The 8,992-nt window shown below is 48.6% G+C and overlaps 1 protein-coding gene across 2 annotated transcripts in view; it reads right to left on the bottom strand.

The window, feature by feature from the left end:
- Window positions 1-3,740: 3,740 nt before the first annotated feature.
- The window catches only part of Spaca3 (sperm acrosome associated 3), an 8,785-nt gene continuing 3,533 nt past the window's right edge, over window positions 3,741-8,992 (bottom strand). Inside the window, exons 2-6 of one of the 2 annotated variants that reach the window (XM_029546563.1) lie at window positions 8,787-8,899; window positions 7,780-8,045; window positions 6,928-7,086; window positions 6,444-6,522; window positions 3,741-3,917 (exon numbers count right to left, since the gene is read on the bottom strand). In XM_029546563.1, the coding sequence (XP_029402423.1) occupies window positions 3,851-3,917; window positions 6,444-6,522; window positions 6,928-7,086; window positions 7,780-7,966 (492 nt within the window). In that variant the 5' untranslated portion in view covers window positions 7,967-8,045; window positions 8,787-8,899 and the 3' untranslated portion in view covers window positions 3,741-3,850. The remainder of the gene's footprint in view (window positions 3,918-6,443; window positions 6,523-6,927; window positions 7,087-7,779; window positions 8,046-8,786; window positions 8,900-8,992) is intronic. The other variant, XM_021213866.1, reaches the window with a different exon arrangement.

Here is an 8,992-nt window from a genome sequence, read left to right as displayed (position 1 = left end):
CCCCCATATGTGTCTGCACACACACATACATACACAGAGGGGGGGGAGAAGGCATACATACAACCAAAACAAAGGTCAAATAGGGCAAGATTTTGAGAGCTGGGGACTGTAAGGGAGAGTGATAGGGAAATGGGGATGGGGACACAAGATTTACCCCGAGTACCTAACATAGCTGAGCCTCTCTCTCAGGAACTGAGCTTGGGACTCCGTGTTCCATTCTTTTCTACTCCTGGGTGAGCTTGGGCACTGTCAAGCATCTTCATAACGCTGACAAGAGCACTCTCCATCTCTACCTGTTCCCAGTCAACTCCCTGGCTCAATCCTCCAAGGTCCTCTTATCCAGACCTGACCCTGTTCAGCCACACCTTGAAGAGGCCTGAGACCATGACCACAGCCTCCACATCCTTTTAACAACTGTCCCCTTGGTTCCAAGAGCCTCATTCTGCCATTCCTGGGCTCCTTTCACAGACTAACTGAATGAGGCCCACTGGAGCAATCGGGTGACGCAGGCACAAACATCTGAAGTTACAGCAGCCAAGATAGATGAGTCCTGGGTTCTCTGACCCTTTATCCATGTACGATGACTGTATATTCTCAGGGAGTCAGATTGACTCAGGTACAAACTGCCCTTCCTTGAATCTGTGTCCTTATCTACAGAATGAGGATGATAGTGGTACCCACATTATTTTATTATTATTGTCCCAGGGTACAAATCAGATAATGCATGCCACATGGTCAGCCCATGGGCTTTTCTTGATTTAATAGATCCATTAGTCATCAATGTCACCTTTTAACAAGATGTTTTTATCACTGTCCACTTGGATAAACAGCTCCCATTTCTATCACCCATTGGCCAATCCAGCCATTGGTGGAAACCAGTGCATTTCCTCAATCATAGATGGTCTGTCACCCCTCCAGTATTTGTCAGCAGTTTGGGGGAAGTGAACATTGAGTGACATTGAATGGCAGCTCCCTAGGAGCCACCAACCGTGCCCCAGCTTACAGTTGAGCACACACGGGGTTCAGTGAAAGTCCTCCTGGAGGATGCTACAATCTGAAGTCAACATTGATTCTTCTCACACATCTCCCATCATTTCTACTGCTGCGCTGTCTAATTTTATGTCAGCTTGACACAGGCTAGAGCCATCTGAGACGAGGGAACCCAACTGAGAAAATGCTTCCGTAACACGTTGGGTGGTCGACAAACCTGTAGAGCATTCTCTTAATTAGTGATTGATGTGGGAAGGCTCAGCCCATTGTGATTGGGATCATCCCTGGGCTGGTGGTCCTGGGTTAAAGAAGAAAGTAGGCCATGGGGAACAAGCCAGTAAGTAGCACTCTTCCATGGCCCTTGCATAGCCCCTACCTTGTCTGAATTCCTATCCTGACTTCCTTCAGTGATGAACAGTGATATGGAAGTGTAGGCCTAAGAAACTCTTTTCTCCCCAAGTTGCTTTTGGTAATGGTAATTTTTTTTTCCACAGCAATAGTAACCCTAACTAAGACAATTGCTATTCTAGCAATTTCAAGACCCTGCCTACCTTGCTCCTTTAAATACATATGTTGCTGAGTATGTAACTGAGTCAGAGCTCTCTGCCTTCCACAGACCTTCCCACATACTGGAAAGGGCACTCTGCATTTTTCTACCTTAAACTCGCTGGCAAGCCTCACCCCATCTTCCAGCTTTTTTTTTTTCTTACATTTTGTTCTGTTGTATTTTTTTTCCATTAACTTATGTTATTCACTTTACATCCTGATCGATGCCCCCTTTCTCTCTGTCCCCCTCCTCACACAGTCCCGCCCCCATCCCCCAACCCTTTCCACTCTTAGAAGGTGAGGTTCCCATCTGGGTACCAACCCATCCTGGCAAATCAAGTCTCTGCAGGGCTAGGAGAATCCTCTCCCACGAAGGCCAGACAAGGCACCCCAGTTAGGAGAACAGGATCCACAGGCAGGCAACAGACTTAGGGATAGCCCTTGCTCCAGTTATTGGAGGGCCTGGATGAAGACCAAGCTGCACAGCTGCTACATATGTTCAGGGAGCCTAGGTCCAGCGCATGTATGTTCTTTGGTTGGTGGTTCAGTCTATGGGAGCCCCCAAGGGCCCTGATTAGTTAACTCTGTTAGTCTTCCTATGGAGTTCCTAACCCCTCCAGATCCCCCAATCCTTCCCCCAACTCTTCCATAAGATTCCCTGAGCTCCATTCAATATTTAGGTGTAGGTCTCTGCATCTATTTCAGTCAGTTCCTGGGTGTAGACTCTCAGAGGAGAGTATGCTAGGCTCCTGTCTGCAAACATAACAGGATATCATTAATGTTGTCAGGGATTGGTACTTGCCCATGGGATAAGTCTCAATCTGGGCCAGTTATTGGTTGGTCACAGCCTCAGTCTGTGTTCCATCTTTGTCCCTGCAGTTCTTGTAGACAGGACACATTTTAGGTCAAAAGTTTCGTGGGTGTGTTGGTGTCCTTATCCCTCCACTGGTTCTGCCTGGCTACAGGAAGCAGCCACTTTAGGCTCCAGATCCCCATGCTAGGAGTCTCAGCTAAAGTCACCCCGATAAACTCCTGGGAGCCTCCCCTTCCCAGGTCCTAGAGATGCCCTCCACTGCCACCCTCCTCAGCAACCAATTTCCATTTAGTCCCTCAGCCCTCTGGCCCTCTCTCTCCTGTCTCTCCCCACACCTGATCCTGAACCCCCTCTTTGCCTCCCCATCCTCTCTCCAACCCAGTACCCTCCCTCCACCTGCCTCCTGGGACTGTTTCATTCCCCCTTCTAAGTGAGATTCAAGCATCCTCACTTGGGCCTTCCTTCTTGTTTAGCTTCTTTGGTTCTATGGGAGCATCATGGGTATCCTGTACTTTATGGCTAACATCCACTTATAAGTGAGGACATCCCATGCACGTCCTTTTGGTTCTGGGTTACCTCCCTTGGGGTGATATTTTCTAGTTCATCCATTTGCCTATAAAATTCATAATGACTGTTTTTTTTAAATAGCCGAATAGTATTCTATTGTGTAAATGAACTACATGTTCTGTATCCACTTCATTTCTCAGCTTCTTAAAGGAAGGTAGTATGTGGTGACTTCCCCTTCCAGGAAGTGTCCAGCTATTATTGCCAGTGACTCTTGAATATCCCACTTCTAGAGAATACTGAAGACCAAGGTGGCCAATAAAGCTAGGGAAACCCTGTGGTCCCTCCCTTGCAGTCCCTCTGCACCACCTCCTGATCACAGGATGTGAGGGGACACCTGAGTGAGAGCTAAGCATGGTGACTACCATCTGCAACCAGAGCTGCAGGAAGCAAGCGTCCCTGTCCCTGGGACCTTTCCACCTACACCAGGGGCTATCTAAGGTCACCAGGTACAACTGCATCAGCTCCCAGTTAAATCTGAATTCCAGATATAGAACTAAGTTCCTCAATATTAGTTTGATCCAAACAAGATTGGAATCATACCCGTACATTGAAGGTACTTGTTGTTTTTTTCTGAAATTCAGATTCAACCAGGGTACCCTATTTTTGTTTTGGTTTTGGTTTTGGTTAAGTTTGGCAACTCCAGACCCAAGTTCTGCCAGATTTGGGGAAAGCAGGCACGGACACTGCCCCCACCCCCACCCCCCAGCCTTCCATAACAGGCTTCTTGAAATGTACTGAAGCCAAGCCCAGGCAAGTAAGTGAGATGAGAAGGTCTTGACTTCAGCTGGGTACTTGTAGACCCGCAGAAAGCTGGAAAACATGCTTCTGTCAAATTAGACTTTTATTACTTGGCTTGTCTTCCCAAGCGTGGGTCAGGAACAAGTCCACACTTCCCAGCCAGCTGTGTGTGGCTGGATCCATCCACAGAAGGTCCTAGAAGTCACAGCCATCCACCCAGTCACTGAGGTCCCTGCCCTGGCAGTGGTGCCTCCAGGCTTCCCTGGGGATAGAAAACAAGAAGGGACAGAGTCCACTTTAGCAGCTGGCTGGGGTGGGGGTGGGGGTGTGCAAACCTTTAATCCCAGCGCTTGAGAGGCAGAAGGAGGTGGATGGATCTCTAAAGTTGAGGCCAGCCTGGTCTACAAGAGCAAATTCCAGGACAGCCAGGACTACACAGAGAAACCCTGTCTCAACAAACAAACACAAAGAACCCACATCAGCTTCAGCCCTGGGTGCTGCTGTTGCGAGAGAAGAAAAGGTACAGGGCTCTAAACTGAAGAGGAGCAAGGACGGGGACTAGGAGGATGGAGAGCTGAACTAGCCAGCCAGCAGTCACAGAGGGAATTTTTTTTTCTAAAGGGAGAGAACGGTCACAAAAGGACACTATCTAAATGCCTTATTTTACCACTGGAGATACAAACTAGTATGCTCTGGATACAAACTAGATACAAACAAGCTTACCCATCAGTCTTGTCAAAGGGTTAGAAGTTGGAACCTGGAGCCTACATACAAAGCTCCTGTCTTACACCCAAGTGCTTCTGGGGACAGTGAGCTATACCTTACATGTGCATAGCTCTCACAGTTTGCATGTCTTACATGTGTATAGCCCTCATGGTTTACATGCCAGCAGACCAATTTCCCACTTATAACTATTTCCCTTCTATTTCCAGATGGCCTATTAGATAGATTGGGTAGATATTATCTCCCCTATATTCCAAATGAAAACCTCTGGTAGTGCTGTTAACTTATCCACTTGTCCAAGGCTACATTGCACACTCAACATTTCCCTGATTGCCAGTGTAGGTCCTTTCACTGTTGGCTGCTATGCGCTTTGGGGACCATTCCTTTGTATAGCTCACAGATATCTTTGTTTTGGGGTGTGTGTGTGTGTCCCAGAATGTGTGCACCTTGGTTTTTTTTTTTTTTTTTTTTTTTTTGAGACAGGGTCTCTCACCAAACCTGGAGCTTACCAATTTAAGCTGGGCTGGTTGGCCAGCAAGCCTCGGAAACCTGTTTCTGCTTTCCTCATGCTGGGATTACAAATGCCAATATACCCAGGTTTTTAATATATGCTCTGGGGATCAAACTTGGGTTTTCACTCTTGTGAGATGGGAAATTTTTATGGTCTCAAATGTCTTCCCAGTCCTATCACATTGGACATTTTGAGGAAGATAGCAAGAACATAAGAGTCCTGAGCTCCAGCATTCTCAGGAATCCCAACCTCTGAAAACTGGCATCCTTTCAGATGCCAACGTTAAGAGCCTAATGATCAATAGAGCACCAGAAAGACTTCTAAACAACCGTCAGCCAGAGAGGTTGATTGTCTCTTCCACTAGACTCTAAGATACTTGAGAACAAAGCAGGGCTCAGCTGTCTCTGCAGCTCAGCCATCTCTGTGGCTTAGCTTTCTCTCTCTGCAGCTCAGCACCCTTCTGGCCCTTGCTTACCTGCATCAACTGTGCATGAGTAAAAGGAGTGGGCAGGCAGCACTAACCCTTCTGGGCCCACTTCCTCCAATTAGCCTCAGATCTCAAGAGTCACCCATGCTGAAATCCACTCTGAGTGTATAACAGAGATGTTCTTTGGTTTACTCTATTAGGAGCAGGTCTTCTACTCCACAGTGGGGGGACCAAGGCTGCAGGCTCTTGGAATAGTACCTGAGCCTATCTTGTCTCTTCCTGATTTTATAAACACACCCTGTTCTACCGAGCTGGTATTACTCCTAACTTCTTAGGGCTTCAATTATTCTCAGACCAACAAGTGGACTACATCTGGAATATCTCAAGATTCGATCATGTCTAACCCCTCCCCTTTCTCTTAGACCATATGTCGCCTGCACCTGAACCCTTCCACAGCCCCTTATACCTGATCTCTCTGTGTCCACGATGGGTACACTTTCTCTCATCTTCCTTCCCCAACCTTTTCCACCATTACATCTGTCCACCGTCTCAGTGCTCCAAACTCCTGGAGCACTCCCTGATTCTGTCCCTGCCCTGCCAGTTTCTCTTCCATAAGCATGAGTAGAACAGAGGTTGGAGACTTCAGTGGAAAACCCCATCAAAAGAAATGGGGCAATGGTGGAGGGCCTGACTTGAGTGCCTGTATGGACCAGACGTCTATGACAGTGCCCAGTGTAATGCTCAGACTTCTTGGTTATGAGGAAACTTCAAAGAATATATTGCTTGAAGTAGGTAAGAAAGCAAAAAAAAAAAAAAAAAAAAACTGAAAAGAAGGATGTTCCAGAACCCCGGTCCAAGCAAAGAACCCCATCTACTATCTATTATACACCACGGGGATTTATAAAAAATTTGGGATGCGCTATGTGGTCATGTGATTGCCAGTGCTATCCTCTCTGATTGTGTCAACTGTAACGCTCTGAATTCCCATAATCCCCAACACTGAGGGTTAGTTCAGGAAGCGATGGGAAGTGTTGACTAAGAGAAAATGGGTACTCACTGAAGGCTAGTTCCCTGATGTCACCCACCAGATCTGGCCATAGTGGGGGACCGCAGAGGGAGTTACTCACCAATAGCCCAGACCCAGGGGTTCTTGGGCTATCTTCATGGCACAGACGATAGAATCTTTGATATCATTGTTCAACAAATCTGGAGAGGGAGGAGAGAGAAAGTAAGGGAGCAGAGAACAGGGTACTCTCGCTCTCTCTCTGTCTCTCTGTCTCTGTTTCTCTCTGTGTGTCTGTCTGTCTGTGTGTGTGTGTGTCTGTCTGTCTGTCTGTCTGTCTCTCTCTCTCTCTCTCTCTCTCTCTATCTCTCTCTCTCACACACACACACACTTCTCCATCTCTGGAATCAGATGTTACCTGACTCCTTCTCCCACATTGCCTCCATTCCTGTATCTCTAAGCCTGGACCCCAGTTCAGATCCACAGAAGCCCCTCCCTCCCCTGCTTGCGGCCCTTACACATCTCCTGAGGATCTTCACCCAGAGACAAGGACAGGGGAAGAAAAAGAAACAACAACAACAAAAAAGTGAAGGCTAATGCAGGCCTACCAGTGCAGTATATCCTGCAAAGATTGGGGCCATTCGGGGCGAGGGTTTTGCACCACCTCCGGCTGCTGATCTGGAAGATGCCATTGTTGGTGCTTCCGTCAGCTTCATGATCCACGGCATCTGTGTTGAAGCCACTTGTGTAGTAAGCAAGGCAGACCCCTACAAGGGACAGACACAGGCTGTGAGGTCAGCTGGTTGAGCCACCACAGACCAAAGTGCTCACAATCAACTCCTACACACTAGCTCCCTCTGTCCCACAAAGACAAAAGATGTCCTCCCATCTACTTTGCAGATGGCTTGATCTAGAGTCAGAAGTCAAAGTGACCTCCCCAAGGTCAGACACAATTACCTCCAAGCAAAGGTCAGGGCTGCGCCTCAGCCTTCCTGACTCAGGCTGCCAATCTTCCCGAGCTCTCCTTGTTGGGTATATTGAAGGGCTTGCTGCATTTGTTGAATAAATGTACAAGAGCTAACTGTTTAGAGGCAAGATTAGGAAGGCACCGGTGGGCTCTACAAAGAAGGCAAGGGCTAGAGACAAACTGAACCCAGTGACTGTACTTTACAAGCTCCTGAAACTGCCACTTAATAACATTTGGCGTTACTGGTTTGTCTAGTTTCCCACCTAACTTTTGGCACGCCTGTTTAATCCTCATGGCCAAGATAGGGTGTAACCTACTGAGCAGTAGGTTCCTTTAACTTCCTGGCTACCAGCAGGGGTGGTTCTAATCTGGCTGCCTGATGCCTGCCTAGTATGTGGTTAACTCAGGGCTGGGTGCTGTCCACCTGCTCCACCTTGGATTTTAGGAGGAAAGACAGGGGGTAAGAGGAAGGGGTGGGGAGAAGGGTGCTCACAGTCAGCCAGGTTATAACCCCGGTAGCCTTCCAGACCGAAGTCATGCATCTCTTTGGCCAGCTCGCAGCGACTGAAGACCTTGGCCTTGCTGGAGGCAAGCAGGCAGCTGAGCAGATAGGCCAGGGCCAGCCAAGTGATCCCAGGCGGGCACAGCTGTCTTCTGGGAGCCCGGCTCCTAGCTTCCATGCGATGGCACAGGTAGAGGGCTGAACTGTGGGATGGCAGACAGTTCACAAGCCCTGCGCAAGGGTCCAGACAGCTGCCCCTTGGAAGGAAGGAAGGAAAGATGGGGCTTGAGTGCACCCTGGGAAAGAAGTGAAAGGGTGGACAGAAGCCAAGGTTCTCTCCCTGATGGGACACCAGATAAGCTCCTGGGACCTTGGATAAGGTTCCTGAAGCACCACTCATGGGGTCTCCCTTCCAGCCCCCTGCTTCTGTCTGCCAGCCTTAGTTGAATCAGGGACATAATTAGCATGGAGCCCTCCCAGGTAGAAGACACCACTCCCACACTCAGATCTGGAGCAGAAGCCTCCTCTTGATGATCCCTCCTATATCCTCACCTTGCAAAAGCTCCCTAAGACTCACGCATCCTGCTCACTTTATTCTGTCGCTTGGCTCTGTGGGCAGATCCCCATGACACGATGACATCAGCCACTGATTACCTTAGCCTCCTCAGGCCCACTGGCCTTCAACCTCACTGCCTTTGCCACTTGAGGACATCAGTTCATACTTCCCTCCTCTGCAGCCTGCCGCTCAAATCTCTCCCTGGCCAATACCATCGAACACATCTACCCCTGACTTTCACAAACTTTGCCCACCAATCTCCTCTCCCCCATCACAAACTCAAAACATGAAAACACTCGCACAGTCTCCACAATGGCTGTCCTTTGTGCAATCTTAAAATGGAATGGGTGGGGGCCGGAGAGATGGCCCAGCAGTTCAGAGCACGCAATGCTCTTACAGAGGACCCGAACTGGGTTCTCAGCATCCATATCGAGAAACTCACCATCACTCCCAACCCCAGCTCCAGAGTATCTGATGCCCTCCATAGACACCCACAGGCACCAGCACTAGTGTACACATAGACATGCATATACCTGTAATGTAAAATGGTTATCTCTTAAAAACAATAAGCTGGGTGTGGTGGTGCACACCTTTAATCCCAGCACTTGGGAGGCAGAGGCAGGCGGATTTCTGAGTTCGAGGACAGCC

This window comes from Mus pahari, chromosome 14 (assembly GCF_900095145.1).
Source record: "Mus pahari chromosome 14, PAHARI_EIJ_v1.1, whole genome shotgun sequence".
NCBI lineage: Eukaryota > Metazoa > Chordata > Mammalia > Rodentia > Muridae > Mus > Mus pahari.
The sequence above is the reverse complement of the archived record's forward strand: the minus strand, read 5'-3'. Positions and strand labels throughout refer to the sequence as shown.